Genomic DNA, 23,977 nt, shown 5'->3' with positions numbered 1-23,977 from the left:
GACAGGCGTCCACCCAGTCACAGGGCAGAAGTAACAGAGCCAAGGTGAATAGCTGGGATTTTGGTGCTTCTGCACAGGTGTGTGCTATAGCTTTGGATACCACATAAAAACAGCAACACAGGATTTGACTGGAGCTGGTGCACATGAGCCTTTGATTGCAACCCTAGGCCTGCACAGAACCCTTTCCCTTAGCCCTCACTGCACAGTAGGCATATAAAGAAGCATAGGAGCCCATCAAAATTAAAGAGGATAATAGTCTCAAGGGTTCCCCAGAACCAATCATTTACATTTTGGGGGAGGGGGAGGTACTTTGTGGAGTTATACCCAGTGGTACTCAGGACTTACAGTTTGTAATCAGCTTTCTTGATTTTTCTTTTCCCCAGATATTTTTTTTTCTTTTTGGGTCACATCCGGCGATGCACAGGGGTTACTCCTGGCTCATGCACTCAGCAATTACTCCTGGCAGTGCACGGGGGACCATATGGGATGCTGAGAATCGAACCTGGGTTGGCTGCGTGCAAGGAAAACGCCCTCCCCGATGTGCTATCGCTCCAGTCCCTTCCCCAGATTTTTTTAATTCAGTATATAATCAGAGATCACATATTATATGATACTGATATAGAGTAATTCCCTTATCTTTTTCTTTGTATACGCGTGTGTGTTTCACGTTGTTTTTTTTTTTTCAGATATTGTTTCATTTTGGTTTTAATTGTAGGGTTTTTTTGGTAAAAAATGGAGGTCAGATACGTTCTTGCACATTTATTGACCATTTGGATTAGCCTTCTTTGTGAGATGTTCTAGCTAGCAAATGTGGAAATGTGTACTTTCTGCCAGAATGTCTTTCCATCTTTTGTATTTATGTTCAGATGCAGTTTGAATTTAGAGATCACTTTAGACATATATAGAAGCAGTAGTTCATCTCCGAAGTCTTGGGTTATGGTAGATCTCAATGATCTCAAATCTTACATGCACTTACTACAAAGTTGTACAGATTATTATTGTGATATATATACTCTTTGGTTATATGTGTGGAAACCTTTCTTCCTATTCTGCAGCTTATCATTTCTCTCTCCTTATGGTGTATTTGATGAATAAAAAAGTTCTTCATTTTTAGATTATAAAATATATTGGTTTTCCTTTATGCTTAGTGTTTTTTATATTTTAATTAATAAATCCTTACAGGAGTTAAGGATTTTATTATTTATTATAAAAGCATTATGTTCATTGACTTCCATATTTAAAACTTGAATTCACTTAGAATACATTCCTGTATCTGATCTGAAATAGTATTCTAGTTTTGTATTGTTTTGTAAACATCATCCTCCATCGCAGCACCATTTATTGAAAATGTTATCCCTATACTGTTTTATGTTGGTAAGTCTGTCTTATTGCAGGTGCTCATATATATGTAGGTGTTTTTCTGGTTTCTGTTTTGTTCCTTTGATTTTGCCTGGCAAGCTTCCCATGGCATATTCAATATGCCAAAAACAGTAACAATAGGTCCCATTCCTCTGACCCGGAAAGAGCCTCCAATTGTTGGGAAAGATGAGTAAGGAGAGGCTGCTAAAATCTCAGGGCTGAGAGGAATAGAGACCTTACTGGTGCCCACTCGAGTAAAACGACGAATGGGATGACAGTGATACAGTGATTCTGTAGTCAATATTACATAGTTTAGCTTTTCCTGTACCTGGTACAGCAGACTGTTTCCTTCTACCTTGCTTTTCTTCAGAAGTGTTGTGTCTACTCTGGGTACTTTGTTTTCCTGTGGAAATTTATAATTTGCCAAGTATACAGAACCCACAGACATAGTACACATAAGTTCATATACATATGTGTATATGTGTGTGTGTATATATGATTTTGACAGCAAATTTTTTTCCTATTTTGCTTTTTGGGTCACACCCAGCGATGCGCAGGGAATACTCCTGGCTCTACACTCAGGAATTACTCCTGGTGGTGCTCAGGGAACCATAGGGGATGCTGGGAATCGAACCCAGGTCGGCCATGTGTGTTCACAAAAGAGAGGGGGCCAGCAGGGCTCTATCTCTCCTGCCGCCCGTGTTTGGTAGTCTCACGCCACTTCCCCCACCCCAGGGAGGCTGATGAAGATGGGCAGGCAAAGGAAGGAACGAGTGCCAGGCTAGTCAGTATCAGTTGCTGTTTATTCCAATCCCCGTTCCCATTCCGCTTCTCCTCCTGTGCTTCTGTTTGTTCCCCCTACTTCTGTGTCTTCCCCCCTCCTTCCCCTACAGTCTTCGTTTATATAGCAATCACATAGGGTGGTAACACAAAGGTGAGTTGTAACATTAATACATCAGCGAAGAGGTAAGACTACTCCTCAAGGACAAAATGTCATTTAAGGAGATTACTAGGAGATCTGCTCAAGGGTGGGATCCGAACAAGGGTGTGTCACTTTCTCCTTTCCTCAGCTGGTAATCCACTTACATAGTTGTAGTAAATTTACTTCTAATATTTCTAGCAATGTCATTCTGTATGAGCACAGTAAGAGATATAAAGTTTGGTTCTTCCTGAGGACATCTCACTATACATTCCAGACTACAGTCCTCAGGCCAAGTTAATCTTCCTAACCCCAGCAGGGTCCTAATATCATTACCTTTGGAACATGACAGCATTGTCCATGATCATGCCCTCAATTTATAGTTGAGTATTGTGGTGCTTTGGCCTGGCCCATTTCGATGCCAGGGTAGCTCACAGCTTGCCCTGGGTCCATTCCGTCTCTCATCAGGATCCTGCTTTTGGGGTGCTAGCAACTAAGGACTACAGAGTCGAGAAAGCAGATGCCCAGGAGTAAATTTTCAGAGTCAATCAACTCCCAAGTTACAAGAGCATAATATTAACTGTCTTCCTGTGTCCATACAGAAAGGACATTGCTTTAAGGTAAACTATGCAAAAGACATTAACTTACAATACAAGTTCAGAGACCTTAGAAGGATCTGATAACAGAATCTGATTAGGGAAAAGGTGATGAACTGGTTGGGAAGGAAGGTGCAGAGAAGAATTTACAGATAAACAGAGGAAGGGAGTCTCTCTGGGAGTGTCTCCAGGAGTGTCTCCAGGAGTGTTTAAACCTAAGCTCCCTGTGGCAAGGGAGGAAGGACAAACCAATGTTATCCTACAGACCAAATGCAAGGCCCTACCTACCCGCTGTACTACCACTCCAGCCCCTTGAAAGTAAATTATTAAAGCTGTTGAGGATAACTGACATACCTACAATATAAATCTTCCAATTTTGGAGGGGATTTGGACCTTCACCAGGCATGCTCAGGACTTAACTCCTGGAATCGTGCTCAATCTTCACCCTGGCAGTGCTTGGGGACCATACATAGTGCTTGGGATTGAATCAGGGTCTGCAAGGCCAGTACTTACCCTCTGTATGATCTCTCTGGCCCCTGAATTTTAAATTTTTTATGTAACTACGATATATATTTCACTCATGTATTCTTGTATCTTTCAATTATTTTTTGTTTGTGGGGAGAGAGGGATTGAGCTTTAGCCAGAGATGCTCGGGAGGTACTCCTGGCTCCATGCTACAGGGCCAGTACCCGTGGTGCTCAGTGGACTGTGAATGGCCAGGGATCCAATTAGGGTCAGCAACATGCAAGGCAAATAACATACCCCTTGTATTAGATCTCAGACACTAGATATTTTCTATTTCTTCTAATGTGTAGTGAGATTTAGTTTTTTCTTTATTCTTTTTTGTTGTTGTTGTTTTATTTAGTTTTTCAGCCATACCTGGCTGTGCTCAGTGCTTACTCTTCCTGGCTCTACGCTCAGGGATCACTCTGGGCAGTGCTTAGAGGTGGTCATATATGGTGCCAGGTCAGGTATATGCAAGTTAAGTATCTTACTCACTGTACTATCTCTCTGGTCCTGTTTTTTTTCCATTTCTTAAGCAAATTTACTGAGGTATTTAATTTACATATAAGGTGAAGTTAACCTGTTGTAATAATTTGATTTGATGAATATTAGTAAATTTACTAAATTATGCACTCATTACTACAACTAAATTTTAGGACAATTCCACATTCCCTCACATTTTCTCTACAGTACCTTAAACCTTCTGTGTCTCTAAATTTGACCCTTTTTGATGTTCTGTGTGCAGCAAATGTTCCAATATATGATATTTTGAATTTGACTTCTTCCAGGTAGCATGTTTTGAAATTTGTGTCACAAATATTAGCAATTTGTTCTTTTTTTATTGATGGTTTTACATTTTGTTTATCCCTTCACGACTTTATGACACTTAGGTTGTTTCCATAACAGCCATTATTGGCTAATATGAGTAGTATTACTATGACCATTTATATGCAGGTTTTTGTTACTTGATTTTTTTTTGGAACACTTGCGGCAGTGCTCAGGGGATACTTCTGTCTCAGTGATCGAGTGTCACTCCAGGCACTGCTTTAAAGACTTTGTGGTGCCAGGGATTGAACCAATCTGTCCCAAATGTGAAGCATGTGCTCAGCCCACTGAGCTATCTTCCTCTCCAGTCTTTCATGTGCAAGTTCATTGCAGCCTGTTAGCAACATGCAGGTGTTCCTATTTATCCATCAATACTTACTATCACCTCTGTTGTTAATAGTGTCTTCTTTGATGTAATGGATACTTACATTTTTGCGTGTTGATTGTGTAGTTTATTTAGTTTTGAGTGGAAAGTTCTTTATGTATTCTAAGTACAAGTCTTGTATTAGGTATATAACTTGAAAATACCTACTTCCAGTCTGTAGCTTGTCTTTATTTTCGGATTGATGTTCTTTGAAACACAAGTTTTTAATTTTAATGTTTTGATTTCTCAGTTTATTTATGACTGCTGTTTTTGTGTCATATCTAAGTCACCATTGCTAAATTCAGCGCCAGAAAAATGTTTTGTTCTAGAAAATTTAGAGTTTATTCTCTTATAGTTAGTTCTATTTTGAGTTAATTTTTCTATGTAAAGAGTTCACATTCATATATTTGTATATGAATATTAAGTTCTCTCAGCATTATTTACTGTATTGACTCTTCTTTCCCCATTAAATTATTTTGGCATCTTTGTGGAAAAATCAATTGAGTTTATTTCTAGATATTCATCTTGGTTCCATTAATATTTTTGCTTGTGGTTAGGTTCAGAGTGTCTTTCCCTTTCATAATATGTTTGGAATCACATAGTACAGCCTTGCTAACTCCCAACTTTGTTCTTCACAAATTTGTTTTTACTGTTCAAAGTATTTTGTGTTTACATTTAAATTCTAGAAGCAGCTTGCCAAATGTTCTACAAAAAAAAAAAAAAAAAACCTGAAAACAAGCCTACTGGAATATATTAAGAATTATGTTGAATCTGTAAATCACATTGGGGAAAATTGCCATTTTACTATTGAATATTTTAATCCATGAATATGGAATGGTTCTTCATGTATTTGGATCCTTTTTTAAATTTAAGCAGTATTTTATAATTTTTATTTATGTATCTTACACTTTTGTTTCTAGATTTTTAATTTATCCTGATGCTTTTATGAACATAATTGTTTTTCTGAATTCATTTTCGGATTGTGCCATAGAACTATATAAAGGTAATAATTAAGGTATATGAACCTTCTATTCAGTGAGTAAACTCATTATTTCCAGTAGTTTTACTGCAGATACCTTAGGAATTTTTTTCCTGAAAAGTCGTGTTACCTATGAATAAAGACAGTTTTACTCCCTCCTTTACAATCTCAATGCCTCCCCGCTCCTCCCTGCCATTCCTTGAAATCACCATCTAGAGCCCTCAGTAAAATGTTGAATGGAAATGGAGAGAGTAGATATCCTTGCTCTCAAATATTAGTAGGAAAGCATATAGTTTTTAACCACAAACTATAATTTGAGCTGTGAATTTTTAATACATGTTCTTTTACAGTATTTTATTTTCCTGTGGTGCTTAACTACTATAAATTTAGTGGCTTAAAGCAACAATTTCTTTTCACTCACAGCCTTAGAGATAAGTTTTAAAGCCAGGCTGTCCACAGGGTTGCATTCCTTCTGGAGATCTTTGAGGGATCCTTTTTAGCTTCTAGAAGCCTTAGACATTGTTTGGCTCATGTCCTCCTTAAATTATGCCTCCCTCTCTTTCTGTTACTGAACACCTTGCTCTGTATCTGACCCTCCTGCCTCCTTATAAGGATCCTATGATTGCATTGCATGTACTTGAGTAATCAATCCAGTATAGTCTTCCTATCAATGTAAGATCTACAGAGTCTATTTTACCATGAAACGTTTTTATAGATTCCGGGGATTAGATTGTAGGCATCTTTGGGAGGACCATTTTCAACATTGCCACATGTAAGTTGAGGACATTTTCTTTTATTCCTGACTAGTTGAGAGTTATTTGTTTTGTTTTTTTTTATCACAAATGGGTGTTAGATTTTATTAAATGCACCTTTGGTCACTACTGTGTCTGTCACTGGTTTAAGGTTTTGATCTGTTTATGTGATATGTTTACTGACTTGTATGTGTCAGACTTACCATTCATTCCTGGGATGAAGAAATCCCATTAATATGTATGTAACCATCTTTTATAAAATTTCTGTATTTAGGGGCTGGAGCAATAATACAGCAGGTAGGGTGTTTACCTTGTACGTGGCCAACCAAGGTTCAATCCCTGACATCCCACATGGTCTCCCAAGTACCGCCAGGAGTGATTCCTGAGTGCAGAGCCAGCAGTAACCCCTGATCATCATTGGGTGTGACCCAAAAAGCAAAGAAAAAAATACTGTTGCAATAAACATACAAGTGCAGATGTCATTTCTACTGTACTTTTTTTTGCATCTCCAGGATATATTCCCAGAAGTGGTATTGCTGGGTCAAATGGGAACTCAATTTCTAGTTTTTTGAGAAACATCCATATTGTTTTCCAAAAAGGTGGGGCCAGTCAGCATTCCCACCAGCAGTGAAGGAGAGTCCCATTCTCCCCACATCCTCGCCAACACCGGTTGCTTTTGTTGTTTTGGATCTGTGCCTGTCTCTGTGTTGTGAGATGATATCTCACGGTTGTTTTGATCTGCATCTCCCTGATGATTAGTGATGAAGAGCATTTTTTCATGCGCTCTTTGGCCATTTGGATTTCTTCTTTGAGGTAGATGTGTGTTGAAAGTAGACTATGGACCAAACATGATGGCTGCTTAGTGCCAATTGCAAACCATAACACCCAAGGAGAGAGAAAGAGGGAATGTGTTTGCCACAGAGGCGGGGGGCAGGAAGGGGTGGGGGTGGCGAGAGGGACACTGGGAACATTAGTGGTGGAGAATGGGCACTGATGGAGGGATGGGTGCTCGAACATTTTTTGATTGAAACATAATCACGAAATCACAAAAATGTCTGTAACTATCTCATGAAGATTCATTAAAAATTTTTTCTGTATTATGCATACTGATATTTCATTAAGGATGTTGATATCTTTATTCATGTGGGATATTAGTCTATAATTTTCTTTGCTTGTGAGGTCTCTCTGTTTTGTTTTGGGGCGACACATGGCAGTGTTCAGGGTCTACTTCCTGCTCTGTGCCTAGGGGTCCCAGTGGTACTCAGAACCTGCAGTGCCAGGTCATATCCAGGGCGCACACACACACACACACACACACATAGCATATACTTTACCTGTTGAGTTATGTTCGCAGACCCAATATTAGTGTTTATTAAGTCTGCTTTGATGATTCGTATCTTTGCATGGGGGTCACTCATTCGTTCAATTTTTCTAATTTGTTGGGCTTAAGTATAACATTCTTTTTAAATATTTCCATTTCCTTTTTGAGATTTAACATTTGATTAAACGCTAAGACAAAGTTAAGCATTTGACTTTTTAAAACTTTTTTATTGAATCAGTGTGAGATAGACCCTTACAAAGCTGTCATGATTAGATTTTTGTCATACAGTATTCCAACACCCATCTCTCCGCCAGTGTACATTTCCCAGCACCAGCGTCCCCAGGTTCCCTCCCATCATCCCCCACCTCCCATCCCCTGCCTGCCTCTATAAATATATCCATTTCTATAGGGTCAGAAACCTACTTGGTTCTTTTTTATAAAATTTTATTTTAGCCACTGTGATTTACAATTTACAATATTGTCAATGGTAGGTTTTATGCAAACAATGTTCCAACACCATACCTTGCACTACAGTGCCCATTTCCCTTCTATATTGTCCCTGGATCACAGCTTTATCCTCTCCCTACCTCATCGCCTCCCACCCTGTCCCCTCTTGTCATTACCCTGTTCAGTCCATTCTGTAGACAAGTTCTCAAGAGTTATATTTTAGTCATTTTTCCATCTTCTCTTATTTTCTTAAAGTTAACTAAAGGTTGGCCATTTTGTTAGCCTTTTCAAAGCAGCAGCTTTTGCTTTCATTGTTCTGTTACGTGTTTCTGTTTTCTGTTGGTCTGTTTCTCTTCTGCTTGCTTTGGTTTCTGTTTGTTCTTTTACTAGGTTCCTAAGTTGGACGCTTAGGTTTTATTTTGAAGTGCGTTCTCTTTCTTTTGGTTACAAGTATTTAAAGCTAAACATTGCTCTCTGGGCATTATTTTAGTTTTATCCATAAGTTTTGACATTTTTGTATCTGCTTTTAGTTGAGGATTTAAAATTTTTCCTATATAAGTTCTATGAATTATAGATATTTAGGGTATATGTTGTTTAATTTCCAGATATTTGTGTTTTATCAGCTTTATTCTACAAGTAGACTGCTAATACTTGTATGATTTCCGAAGTTTTTTATTTTTTTGAGACATACTCCCATTTTAGTGCCCTCACTCTAATATTAATATGATAGTTTACTTCATTTCCCTATTTCTTCATTGAAATGACATTTTTAAATGAGACCTACCCAAGTCAAGGTCAAACTTTCAACAGGTGTATTACCACTAGCCTTCTGATCATCCCTTTACCTGTTATGTTTTTTTCTTTTTCAAAGCACTTATGACCTTCTAGCAAACCACTTTTCTTGATGAATGTAGTGATCTTTGTTTTACTTATTGAGGTATGCTAATATCATAGTAGTTACTGAGTAAATTCTCCTTAATGTGTATGTTCCTCCAAGTCATCATATAGTAGCTGAAATTTATTCACTTTCCTTGCAGTATAGTATTTCATTATATAAGTTAAGTACAGTTTTTAATTGGTTCCTGCTAGATGGATTTGTAGCTATGCTAGTTTTAGATTATTATAAATGGCACTGATCTAAGCACCATTCTTATCATGTATACAGATACACATATGTCTCATTTTTTCTAAGGTATGTATTTAGGATTAGAATTCATGGGTCATGTTACAGTCATAAATTCAACATCAACTGGTGCACCATGGTCGCATTTTATTACTGTCAGTAATTTAGGGGTCCATGTGCTCTGCATTCTCACAGATTTGATATTAACATTCTGATATTTTTTCCTAAAACAGCAGTTCTTTATTAGTATCTCTTTCCTTTCTTAATTAGTATTTACATTAATTTTAATGGGTGGAGTTACTTTGTATATAAGTACTGTCCTTGTGTAACTCCTCTTTTGTGAGATACTTTTTCCATCTTTTGCCCATTTCCCTAACACTTGTTTGTGTTTTTTTTTTTAATTTTATTGAATCACTGTGAGATAGTTACAAGCTTTCATGTTTGGGTAACAATCACACAATAATCAAACACACATCCCTCCACCAGTGCACATTCCCCACCACCAATATCCCCAGTATACCCCCCCCCCTTTCCCACTCTCCCCTGTCTCCATGGCAGGCAATATTCCCCATACACTCTCTCTCTCTCTAATTTTGAGAATTATGGCTTGCAACACAGATACTGAGAGGTCATCATGCTTGGTCTATTATCTACTTTCGGCACACATCTCCCATCCCAACTGGTTCCTCCAGCCATCATTTTCTTAGTGATCCCTTCTCTATTCCATCTGCCTTCTCCCCTCCGCTCATGAATGTGGCCGCGAGTTATGGGATATGGAGGGAGGAGAATAAGAACCATAAGTTGCCCTCTTAGTTGGAACTTTCACTTGTTTGTATTCTTTATCATTGTTTCTATATCAATTTTTCTTGTTCTTTTACTTTTCTATCTATATTTTGTTTTTACAATGTAATGTAATTTGACTGTTTTCCTTCATAATGCTTTTGGAGACTTAAGATATCCTTCCATATATATTCTTATAACTTATTTGAGGAAATGTGGAATTTAAAAGTATGTAGAAAAATTGCATACACATTTGTTATTTGTCTCAGCAATGCCATATTTTGGAATCTGTTGTAAAGATATACTGGAAAGAAAGAAAAGATCCTTTATATGCAAGGCTATTTGTCAGGTAATTTTTTATAACAGCAAAATACAAATATAGAATGGAACGTCAATGTGTTTCAGTAGGGAATTATTTGCGTAGACTCTGGCATGTTTATATAGTGGTCTATTATATTCACTATATAAGATGGAAGGGAAAGACCTCTATATGTTAATTTGGAGTTATTATCAAGATCTTTTGTCAAGCACAAAAAGTAAGCTGTAGAATAGTATTTATAATAGTTTGCCATTTATGTGGGAGATATATATACACGTATATTTGTGGGACATGTGCCTATTTGCTTAAATTTTCAATAGAATAAAACAATGGAATCATAAATCATGGATCTAATAATGATTATTGGTTATAGAAAAGGAAAGGATTGGGATAATGGAGACAGACATGGAAGTATGGCTTCTCTGAATGTACTTTGTGAGAGTTTTCACTTTAAAACATATAAGTGTTTTATGTAATTTCAAAAGGGAAAAATGTCAATCCATATATTGATAAGCAAGGTAAAACAAATGAACTTAACTATAAATAAGATTGGTAACATAACCATACAGAGAAGACAAAGTGACTTTAAAATAATATGTGTTCAGTTTTAGTGGGGTATATATACATATGCATATGTGTGTGTGGTGTGTGCAAGGAATTTAACTCAGGGCCTCACATGTATAAGGCATGCACTCTACAACTGAACCACATCCTTGGGACTAAGGCAATATTTTTTAGGGACAAATGTAACTGCAAAGAAATTGGAACATGTTTAATAGTTGTACTATTGATAATCAGTATTATTGATCTTTTAAAATTATTTAAACATACTAATGGTAAAAGAATCAGTAGGAGGTAATATTCTAAGTGTATGTGTAAAGAAGTACAAGTCTAAAGTAGAGGAATGTGAGAAAACCTTGTAATTTTAAATTTGAAATAAAATACTTCTGAATTTTATTCTTTTTTCTCTTAAAAATGCCTATTTTTTGTCCACTGAAATGGCCTATAGATATCAACCACTTAAGAATAGTGAACGGACCTAGGACCACACTTTGGTTCCCAAATATTATTTCACATTATAAGGAGCCAGAGGCTTTTGGAGAAATACGCCAAGTTTGAGTCAGGATATATTCAGGGTAAATCTGAGACATCTTGCTGCCCCAGAAGTTTGAAGCTCTCATTGGTCCTAAGTGGGATAATTTGACCACCAAAGAAAATAACGTCCATACTTAATACACATCAAATGTTTGAAAATATGCAATATCTTGATTATAACAAAATAATTGTTACTGGTTTCCTTTGGATATGTCTAGCATACAAACTCTTTACTTTCATAGTTGGCAAGTAACAGGGAAAGAGCAAACATTTTCCTGTCTTTTGTTTCTGAAAATTATAAAGGGGAACTGAATAGTTGATGATGGTAAGTTCATTATAGAATTCCTGGGAGCAAATACCAAAGAAGTAATAGAATTAGGGAAACTTATAGCTCTCAATAAATTAACAGATCTTGGCAGTTCATCAGTGGATGCAAAATGAACTAGGTTAAAGGTAAATAGGAAAGCTGCATAATGGAGTGATCGGACTAACATCCCATGAATTCACTGATTTTCAGCTTCACTAAAAATGACACCACCAGACACACAGTGTCACAAGACATGCTGTTTAGAGATGCACACACCTACCCATGAAGGATTGTAACCTAAAAGTATTGAGCTTGAATCTAAACTCTTAATTCAGTCTTTCTAAACCTTTACCTAATGTTGGCCTGCTTGCAACCTTGTTTCCTTCCTGTGGCCCTCCTGTCCTGTAGGCTGGCCTTCTAGTCTTGTGCTGTGACTCTCTCTCTCTCATTCATGCAGTTTTCACTTGCCGCTCCCTTGACATAGCTCAATGGTCATCCACAGTTGAGAAATGCTGTGCTAATTATCCTGTACAACTTTCTGCAGTGATGTAAATGGTCTTTTTTCTAGTCTTTCTAATATAATATCCCATATATGACTTTTGAGCAATTCTGTTGTCACTAGTTTAACTGAGAAACATATTTTAAAAGTCAGTTTAAATGGGTATGTGTGATGTTAAATGAGTCAGAAAGAGGGACAGACATAGAAAGATTGCACTCATTTGTGGAATATAAAGTAACAGAATGGGAGACTAACACCCAAGAATAGTAGAGATAAGTACCAGGAGGATTACTCCACAGCTTAGAAGCCGGCCTCACATTCTGGGGGAAAAGGCAGTTCAGATAGAGAAGGGATCACCAAGTAAAGGGTGCTAGGAGGGTCTGCTCGGGATGGGAGACACACGCTGAAAATAGACCAAACATGATGGCTACTTAATACCTCTATTGCAAACCACAACACCCAAAAGGAGAGAGAGAGAGAGAGAGAGAGAGAGAGAGAGAGAGAGAGAGAGAGAGAGAGAATGCCCTGCCACAGAACAGAGGTGGGGTGGAGTGGGGGGACGGGGTGGGGGTGGTAGGAGGGATGCTGGGACCATTGGTGGTGAAAAATGGGTACTAGTGGAGGGATGGATACTCGATCATTGTATGACTGAAATGCAAGCACGGAAATCTGTAACTGTACCTCACGGTGATTCACTAATTAAAAAAAAATAAAAATAAATGGATATGTGTGAAACCAGTGGATAGTGTATTAGATAGCTTAGTTGTAGATTCAACTACTGATTTATAATAACTAAAGGGAATTGAGGAACTTTTATCTTCTTAAAAATTTAATTGAATCACCGTAAATTACAAAGTTACAAAAAAGTTTTTCATGATTGATTTCAGCATACAATGTTGCAATACCAATTCCTTCACCAGGGTCCATTTCCTTCCACCAATGTCCCCAGTTTCCCACCTTCCCCCAGCCTGCCTCTATAGCAAGCACTTTGTTCTTTTTCTTTTTCTTCCCCATTTGAGAAACTGGTTTACAATACTGTCCCTGATAGGATATTATGCATGTCAATTTACATCTCTTCAGTACCTAGCCCTGGTCCAGAGTGACAACTTCCTTACTGTAAGGAACAATTTAAACCATACCATGAAGAGTAATTGATTAAATGTAATTGTTCTCTGAATAAACAATATAGTTTGCCTTGTAAAAATCATTAAGATGGGGAAAATCAGTTGGAGAAGCAGGAAAGAAGTGTCATTGTTTTTAAAAGAAAAGACAAGAGGTATAAGCCAAAGGCAAGTTTAGTCCTGCATTGATTCAACAACCAATTGTAAACTAGAGTGTCTTTTAAATCGTTGGAACCATTTGAAAATGAACTCAGTATTATCTGACACTATGAAATTACTAATTTTGTGAAGTGTGATAATGCCATCTGGTTGCATTTTTTAATGTCCGTATCAGTTAGAGGTGCATGTTCTTGCATGACCCTTCTAGTGAACACCTCTTAAATTTTATACCCTTATGTGCCTCACTTGCTTCACTAAAGTCCTGGCCCTGCTTGAAATGCTCTATGCTAAAATAGCTTTATATGATTGTCATTTGTCATGGGTTATAAGCACCTGCCCCTCCAGGGACTCAAGATTTAATTTCTATTAATTTGTCAAAGGATGTTTTTGGTAGGCTTTGTAGAACTTCCCTATTTCTTTGTCTTGATCCAGATGAACCCCAAAAGAAGAACAAAGGTGATCCCATGAACAACCTGGAAAATTTTTACCAAGAGATGATAATGAAAAAACGCCTTGAAGAGTTCCAACTTATGAGAGGTGAACCCTTTGCTTCCCACTCACTGGTCTCAGCTACATCAGTGGGAGATAGTGGCACAGCTGAGATCCCGTCATTACTCCAGGACCAGGGAAAACAGGCAGCACAGGGTAAAGGTCCTAGTCTTCATGTGGCAAAAGTTATTGATAACTCACCTGAGCAGTGTTGGACTGGGCCTAAGAAGCTGACGCAGCCAATAGAATTTGTCCCAGAAGATGAGATCCAGAGAAATCGTTTGTCAGAGGAGGAGATCCGAAAAATTCCCATGTTTTCTTCATATAATCCAGGGGAGCCAAACAAGGTATAGGCTAAACCAGGAAAAAAAACTGGGTTGTTTTCATTTTTTATTTACCGTTACCTATAGTAATACTTTTAAATTAGCTTTCATATACCAAAGAATCATGCGTTGGCACAATGGTTGTGTTTTTCCTTAATCTTACCTTCATTATCTGCATACTATATGAGTAGCTTATTTTTATGATATTCTTTGTAGTTTCCTCTTGTCCTAAGTTACCCTTAGCATTTCTGAAGAAATCTTGATGAAAAACAAATGCATGAAACCATAAGCCCTAACACTGAAAGAAAAGGAGCTTCCAATTTCTGAGGCTAGTAATACATTAAGGTTTATTCATAGAATCACCATATATGGTAGCGATGGTACATCTGGAATATATCAATAATTAACCATTGATAGGGATTACAATTTTTCTCATGTTAGTGTTCTCCCTGGCTTTCATATGAAATACATGTTTTGAGGGATGGAGTCACACCTGGCTGTGTTTGGGACTTACTCCTTATATTCAAGGTTCACTCCTGACAGAAATTAGGGTGTCAGGGATTGAACTGTCTTCAGCTCCAATATGAAATATGACTTAAGTTGCTGGTTGCTAAGTACAGTGAAAGCATAGTACCAGTAAGCCTTGAAAAATTGACCAAATAAGTAGGATTGTAGATGACTTATTTTATTGATCAAATCATTTTTTTTGCAGTCATGTTGCAACCAGAATGGAAAATTTTATTATATCACCCTAGAAGCAACAGAAGTATTTGGAGCATATACTTGGTTGCGTATAATTTAAAGGACAAAACCTGAAAGAGGGTCTGGAGCAATAGAACAGCGGGTAGGGCGTTTGCCTTGCACGAGGCTGACGCGGATTCAATTCCCAGCATCCCATATGGTCCCCTGAGCACCGCCAGGAGTAATTCCTGAGTGCAGAGACAGGAGTAACCCCTGAGCACCGCTGGGTGTGACCAAAAAACAAAAAAAACCTGAAAGAAAATAATATTAGCTTCTAGATATTTCTGAATTTTCTTACAAGGAGCATTGTAGATAAAGGATAATCAAACTATTTCCTTTGAGTTGCTGGAGCAGTTGGGGCACTTTCCTTGCATGTAGCCTGGCCAGGTTTGATCTGTGGCACCCCATATGATTCTCCCAAGCTCTGTCACGAGTGATCCCTGAGCTCGGAGCCAGAAGAAAGCCCTGAGCACAGCTGAGTGTGCCCCCACCCACCCAAATAAAAAGCTATTTCCTTTGAGTGGGTGCATTCCTAATATGTGTTGTAGTTAGTTCAAGGGTAATGAGATATTTTTAACTAATTACTAAATATTACTAATATACAAAAATATATAGAGAATGATATAGAAAATGCCTAAGTCAGCCAGAAATCTTAATATTCTTAGTAGTATCCATAATTGCTTAATTTGGACCCAATGATTTCCATATATCCTCACCAATCTTATTTCCCTTTCTCTTTTCCAGAGGTAACTACTATCCAGATTTTGTTTTTATTCCCATGCATGATACATGTTTTTATATTTTTACTATTTATATCAGTGTATTGATAACATCTTTTAATGTATTTTATATGTGTACATATGTCATATATAATTATAGTTTTATGTTTAAAAATATATAGCTATCATACTCTACATATCCTTTTATAACTTGCCTTTTTTACTGAATGTATATGTTTTTGATGTTGATTCCTGTTACAAGCAATTATATAGTGTTCAGTTGTGCTATAATTCATTTATCCATTCTCCTGAAAATTCTTTCTTTTCATTTTTTTTCCATTTACAGACAATTCTGTAATGTCCTTTACTGTATATATCTTCAGTTGCTGTGTTTAAGAGATACTCTAGGACATTTTTTCATACTTCAGTTATTTTGATCTTTGTTTTAGTTCTTTTTTTCTTTTTGGCCACACCTGGAAGTGCTCAGGGTTCACTCCTGGCAGCCTCGGGAAACCATACTGGTGCCAATGATCAAACTTGGGTCGTCTGTATCCAAGACAGATTAGCACCCTACCCACTGTACTATCTCTCCAGCCCCTCAAACGCATTTTTAAATATGTCATAAAAAGCATTGTTAATGAAATTAAAAGAATATAATAGAGAATATAAAATTGCATTTCATGGACTAAGAGTAATTGCTTTTTTCTTTTTCTTTTTCTTTCTCTCTCTTTTTTTTTTTGTTGGGTTGTGCCAGGGAATGATCCAAATGCCTCAGGCTACCTCTGAGCTGCATCCCTGACTCAAATCATTGTTAAGCAACTTTTGTTTTACTCTTGTGTTGGTACATGTGTAATCTATTTGTGAGCCAGAATGTAAAACGTTTCTTACTTACTGCACATCTCTGTTAAAAAAATTCGGGGCAATATTTATCTACTATAGTGGTTCTTAAATATTATCATGTACCAGAATTACCTGGTAGGTTTGTTAAAACACAGATTATTGACTCCACCTCCAGAAGCTGTTTTGTTTTAGTAGATTTGGAGTAGAACTTGAGAATTTATATTTCCAAGAAATTCCCAGGAGAGGCTTCTGCTACTGGTCTGAATGTGACATTTTAAGAATCTCTGATCTATGCTACATACCCAAGATTGATACTGTGATGTTGGGTATGTATATTTTCAACTTTGAATGGGCAGAATTTCAAAGATCTCTTTCACATTCTTGTTGAGATTTTGTTGTACTACAAACTGTTTGAAAGATATCTCATTGTTTTTAATTTGCACGTTTCTGTTCCTGATTTCTAATGAAGCTATGTATCTCTGCATGTATTTACTAGCCTTTCAGGAACCTTCTGTGAATTGCTTGTTTCATTTCTTTACCTATTATCTGATTGTATAGTATTTTTATATTATTTATGCACATAACTTCAGACTTTTAGGTAAAAACCCTTATTATCCCTTATTTTGTAATTGTATTCTTCCAGTGTTATCTTTTTAGAATTGTTTCCTCTTTGTTTAAGTAGAATTCTTATTTTAATGTAGGCAGACTACCAGTATTTTTGGTACTTTGGGCTTTTTTGAGTAATTTTAATGAAATATTTTCAAAAAATAAGAAACTGGGTTTTATGTCATTACCTAATATATGACTTTACTACAAAGCTTTAGTAATCAAAACAGCATGGTACTGGAATAAACAGCATAGGCTCTCTAACCATTGGGTCAGAATTGAATACCCAAGGTCAAATCACCATATATGCGGATGGATAATTTTCGACAGAGGAACATGAAATGGAATAAAGATAGCGTCTTCAACAAATGGTAATGGGAAAACTCGATAACCACGTGTAAAAAAGTAAAGTTGGATCCATATCTCACACCTTACACAAAAGTCAATAAAAAGTGGATTAAAGACCTTGAAATCTGACTGGAAACTATAACATACATTAAGGAAAATATAGGCAGAATGTTCCAAGAGTTGGACCTCAAAGGCACCTTCAATGACAAAGGCAGCAGAATCAAAAATAAACAAATGGGACTGTGTCAAATTAAAGGGTTTCTGCATGGCAAAAGAAACATAAGTTGGGCTACAGTGATAGTATAGCAAGCAGATAAGACTGCATTTACCTGAAATGGGTTTGATCCCAAGCACCACATATGGTCACCTGGGCCCTGCCAGTTGTAACCCAAAAACAAAATGAAAAAAAGAAAAGAAACATGGACTAAAATTACAAGACTGCTAACTGAAGGGGGGAAGTGTTTGTATTCAACACATCAGGTAAAGGATGATATCCAGGTTATATAAAGTATTCACAAAGATCATTATCATCATCAACAACAGCAGCAAAATATCCAAAAAACCTATCAACAAATGGGAAGAGGAAATGAGCAGACACTTCTGAGAAGATGACAGGTGGTTGGAGAGTAGATGAGCATGAAAAAATGCTCATCTTCACTTATCATTAGAGAAATTCAAATCAAGACAACAATGAGATATCATCTTACACCAGTGAGAATGGCACACATCAAAAATGGAATAATCTTGTTGGAGGGGATGTTTCCTGAAACATTCTAAAAAGGAACTGTCATGCACTGCTGGTGGTAGTGTTGTCTGGTTCAACCCTTATGGAAAACAGTATGGAGAGTTTTAAGGAAACTTAGAATTGAACTCCCATATGACCCAGCAATTCCACTTTTAGCTGTCTACCCCCAGGATGCAAAAACATTAATTCAAATGGGTGGATGCACACCATTGTTCATTGCAGCACTTAGTACAGCAGTGATATGGAATGAGATATGGAATCATCCTAGTGAAATGAAATATGAAGACGTGGTATATATACACAATAGAATACTATGCAGCTACAAGGAACAACTAAATCATACAATATGCTGCAACCTGGATGGAATTATAAGAAATGTTGAGTAAAGTAACGCATGAGCAAACACAGAATGATTTCACTTATCTGTGGCATGTAGAATAACTGGATGTGGAAAGGCAATGTAGTAAAAGGGGGGATGTCTAGGTCACCCTTCACCCCAGGATATAGGGAAGAGACCAGATTAATTCTAATACTGTGTTGCCTTTGACATTTTGTTGCTACCTTGTATATCATTAAGTCCCACATATGAGAGGGATCATTCTGTACCTGTTCCTTTCCTTCTGACTGATTTCGCTCAGTATGATATCCTCTAATTCCATCCGTGTTGCTTCATAATTTTGTTCTTTCTTAGAGCTGCATAATATTCAGTTGTGTATATATACCACAATTTTTTGATCTGTTCATCCAAAGTTGAGCATTTGGGTTGGTTCCATGTTACCCTAAGTGCAGCAATGAACATAGTTGTGATTATCTTTTCTAATTAATGTTTTTGTGTTTGGAGGATAGGTACTAAGACATAGTATTGTGGAGTTGTGTATATATATACATAACTATACATAATATATCCATATATATACACACAATATACATAAATATATATATCCAGATTGCTTTCCATAAAAGCTGAGCCTTTATAGAAAGATGACATTTTCACCAAATAGTTTCACAGATAGTTCCTTTCTCACTGCACCCTGCCAACACTGACTCTTCAGACTTTTTGGTATGTGCCATTCTAACAGGTGAAGAACAACGCCTTTTGAGAACATATAGTAAAAATGGTACCTGTTAATACACTTTGTTAGCAGTCCTACACTTACCTAAATATCTAGCCTAGGAGAACTTATACATGCACACTAGGAAGTGTTACAAGAATTCTCATTTGTTGCAACATTTTAGTAACATGCATGTTCATATGCCGATGAATGAATAAATGGATTAAGCATGGGTTATATAGAAAGATATATAGATATTAATGAATAGAATATTATACAGTAGAGAAAATGAATAAAAATAGCTGCAAATAGCAGCACCGGTTGAAATTGACAAGGTATATTTAAAAGCTGGCTGTAGACATCTGGATTGGTGCCATGAGGAAAAGAGCATGGACATTATCATACCATTCTTAAAAAAAAAAGCTGAAGAAACAAAAAACAAAGTATATTTTAAAGGGCTTATAACTAATAAAGAACAACTCAGAAAGTAAAACAGTGTGACAAAATCCATTTAAAATCTATTTTTCCAATGCGGGAGAATGAAAATGATCCTGTTCCAGGCTTTTCTTCACCTTACTGTCTCATCTATTAATGGTGGGGGAAACCTGTGAAAAACTTTGAGGGTTAGGGACACAAGGCAATAAAGATACTGAGACTTACAGGATTACAGAATGCTTACCCCTACCACACACCTCTCACCCCAGTCAGTAGGCCTTCAGTACAATAACTGGATTTTAGCTCTAATTCCTGTAGGGAAGACCTGCAAAACTCAACACCATTAAGGACTTTTTGGGAAATACAAAGAAAAGTGAGACAAAAGGAAGGACATTAAAAGAATCTCTTGACACTTAAAATTAGAGCAGATATTTAACACAGCCTAACTCCTTTTTAGATTGAGATAAAACCTAACATCTTGGGACAACAGTGCTACAGTGCTTGTTTAAGTCAGTCTCCCATACCTTAAACAATATGTCTGGCTTTAAATAAACAAAGTATAAAGCATGCTAAACAACCTGTCTGAAAAGAAAAAGACTCAAACTCAGATATGATACAGGGTTTGGAGTTATTACATGTGTGTGCTTTAAAGTTGTTATGATTAATATACCATAGTGTGTATTAGAAGTATTATAGCACTGTAGCACTGTCGTCCCATTGTTCATGGATTTGCTCAAGCGGGCATCAATAACGTCTCCATTGTGAGACTTGTTGTTATTGTTTTTGGCATATCGAATATGCCATGGGTAGCTTGCCAGCCTCTGCCATGCAGGTGGGATACTCTCGGTAGCTTGCCGGGCTCTCTGAGAGGGACAGAGGAATTGAACCCAGGTCGGCCGCGTACAAGGCAAACGCCCTACCTGCTGCACTATCACTCTAGTCCTGCGCTATCACTTCAGTCCTTTAAAGTAATTATGATTAATATACTATAGTGTGTATTAGAAGTATTATACAGCATTAAAAAGAGATGAGTGGTGTAAGCAGAGTGATAGGTACTCAGCAACAATAATATGCTTTAAAAGAAAAACACTGTAACAGGAGCTAGGGATATAGTTCAATGAACTAGAGCACATGCTGTGCATGTGGGATGCCCCAGCTCAGTCTCTGGAACTGCATGGTTCACCAGGCACTACAGGAAAAAAATCCAAGAGCACTGATCAAGGAGTAACCCTCAAATACATTTGTGGCTCAAAACCAAACAGGAGAAACCCCATAGAAATTCTGCTTGTGGTAGGCTTATCAGTTGACTAGTTTACAGCCATGTAAAGACTGAATAAGCTTTAAAACACATCAGAGGAAACTTCCCAAACTGGATATGGAGACAAAGACTGTAAAAATGGAAAATAATCCAATAATCATGGGACAGTTTTTAAAAGATGTAACAAAAAATTACTGGAATAACAGAAGAAAAGATAAAGAAACAAAAGAAATATAAAAATGGCTGAGGATTTCCTGAAGTTAATGACAGACAACAGATCACAAATATGGTATTGGAGCATAGAACACCAAGTAGATTATGGTCTAAAATTTGTACTTAAAAATCCCTTCAAACTCAGAAAATTGAAGACAAAAATTATTGAAAGCAGCCAGAGAAAATAACTGCCTATGAAGAACCAAGGGTAAGAATTATATTGAATATTTTCTCATTAAGGTGAAATATTGAAAATGTTGGCAAAAAAACACTCCTAGAATTCAGAAGAATGATTCTTCAAAAGAGAAGGAAAATAAAACCCTATCAGACAAAGGAAAACTGAGGAACTTTATAACCTTTTGAGAAATATCTTTTAAAATGCAGTTCTCCAGAAAGAAAATTACATTGTCAGAATGTCAGAGCTTTGTAGAGGAATTTAGAGCGTAGACAAGAAATATATGAAAATGAAAAAAATTTAATTTTCTTGTTTCAGGTTATCTAATAAATAACTTTAAATTAATAAGAAATATATTAGGTAACTATAGCATATGAATAAGTGACGTTAATGACAAGTATGTTAGAGGGTTAGGAAGAAGGGACTTTGATTTATATAACCATTACAGCATTATCTGTGCTACCTGTGAAGTGGTACAGTGTTATTTGAGATGAACTTTTATTAATATGTAAAGGTAAACTGCAAACTCTAAGGAGTCTCTGAAAAGATTATTAAAAGAACCATTAGTGATATACTCAGAGAGCTGGAATGGGATAATAGAAAATGATAGTCATTCCTACAAGCTTTTCAAGAAAATAATCATCACTTACTGGCAAAGGTATGCTCTAAGAAATGCACAATTAGACTATTTTGTCACTGTATAAACATCGCAGAGTGATTTATACAAAAGTAGGTGGTATAGCATACTCCACATCTAGACTATCTAAATTAACTGCTGGTATGTATGCAGTTCATTGTTGACGGAATTGTCAGCTTTGTTGATAGAATTGTCAGGAATGTCACTGTGCAGTGCATGACTAAAGCTTAACAAAAGAAATAGTTTCTAATTTTATATTACCATCCCTAGCTTAAAATCCAAACCAGATAAGGACATTGTAGTAATTAATATAAACCTATTACATCTCATGGTGAATTCTAAATAATATATAAATCAGCATATTATAACTGCTTTGAAAAAATGATAATACTAAGAAATCAGTACTAAGCATGTAGAAATATGTTTATATATCATGATCAAGCAGGCTTTATTCTGGGTGTCAACATGGGAACAAAGGTAACCTACCAAATCAACAGACAAAAGAGAAAAATAATCACATATTTCAATTGATGTAGAAAAAGCACTTGACAAAAATCCAATGCCCTTTCAGACAAAACCTCTTACAAGATAGAGCTTGTTGGCAATATCCTCGACTTGATATAGGATATATATCAAATCCATAACTAATGTCACACTTGGTGGGAAGAAACTAGACACCTTTTACTTAGATCAGAAACAAGGCAAGCATGCCTCCCCACATTTCTTTCCATTATTTTCCTGGAAGTTCTAGTTAGTTCAATACGAAAAGAAGTAAAAGGCACAGACTGGGAAGAAAAAATACAAATTTCTTTGTTCATATGTAACATGTACAGCTATATAGACAGAAGAAATTAACAACAATATAGAACAAATCCTGCAAATAGCATAGGATTGTTGGGGTATATGGTGTTTATATACAAAAGCCAGTTGCTTTCTTTTATACCAAGAAATAATTCTAAATTATAATAGAAAACACCATGCTATTTGCAATAATTGCATAAAAGAGTAAAAATCTTAGGTATAAATTTAACAAAACATATCTGTATGTAGAAAAAAATGTGAACCCTCTTGAAAAATCAGAGATCTAAACAAGTGAAGAGAAATCCTGTGTTTGTGAATTGAAAACAAAATTGATATGTCAGTTCTTCCCAGATTTATATATAGCTTCCACATAATCCAGATAATATCCTGGTAAGCCATTTTATGGATATAGACAAACTGAGTCTAGCTTTTTATGGAAACACAGAAGGTTCACAGTATCCAGAACAAAACTGAAAGAACAAGTTTATAGTAACTGACTGTATGGGACTTGGGAGGTAATTCAAGGGGTAGGAGCTCATGTGAAGTGCTCACTGGACCTTGAGTTCAGTTCCCAGCACCACCTGGCTACCTGCTGGCCAGGGCTCTTCAACACTTCTAGGGTGCCCCCCGTCCAAGGAAAAAGGCAACTTCAAGATTATACAAAGTATCAATTGTCATATACTGCTTGCTGACACTTTAATCAATGATAAACTACATGTAAAATGACTATACCCAAAATCCTATGTCCTATTGAGTCAAAGCTGTCATAATGTCATAGCATTTTATGCAGGCAGCACCTCATACTTATTCCTCATCTTCACTACATTTCTTGTTAGCATAAATTTCTCTGATCCTTGATTTAATCTCTTTCCTTTATCATGCCCCCTAAGCATACAAAATCCACTGCTAATATTGCCAGTAAGAGGTTATGTTCAGTAATTGACCTGCAAATGAAATTAAGTGATTAAGGACTAAGAAAGCAGAAAATCCATGATGTTTATTGCTCATCAGTCAAGCATGTCCTATTCCAGCATAGCTACAATTTGAAGAATAAAGTGATAGAAACTGTTAAAGGATCTGATTGAATGAAAGCAGCAGTATTCATGAAAGCCTTATATGAAAGAAG

The 23,977-nt window shown here is 36.6% G+C and overlaps 1 protein-coding gene across 2 annotated transcripts in view; it reads left to right on the top strand.

The window, feature by feature from the left end:
* Nucleotides 1-23,977, top strand: part of RBM41 (RNA binding motif protein 41) — a 73,640-nt gene that overhangs the window by 25,034 nt on the left and 24,629 nt on the right. For both annotated transcript variants that reach the window (XM_055122495.1, XM_055122494.1), the window contains one exon: nucleotides 13,902-14,305. In XM_055122495.1, coding sequence (XP_054978470.1) covers nucleotides 13,902-14,305 — 404 coding nt within the window. The remainder of the gene's footprint in view (nucleotides 1-13,901; nucleotides 14,306-23,977) is intronic.

Source organism: Sorex araneus, chromosome X, assembly GCF_027595985.1.
Source record: "Sorex araneus isolate mSorAra2 chromosome X, mSorAra2.pri, whole genome shotgun sequence".
Taxonomy (NCBI): Eukaryota; Metazoa; Chordata; class Mammalia; order Eulipotyphla; family Soricidae; genus Sorex; species Sorex araneus.
This window is presented reverse-complemented; position numbering and strand designations above follow the sequence as displayed.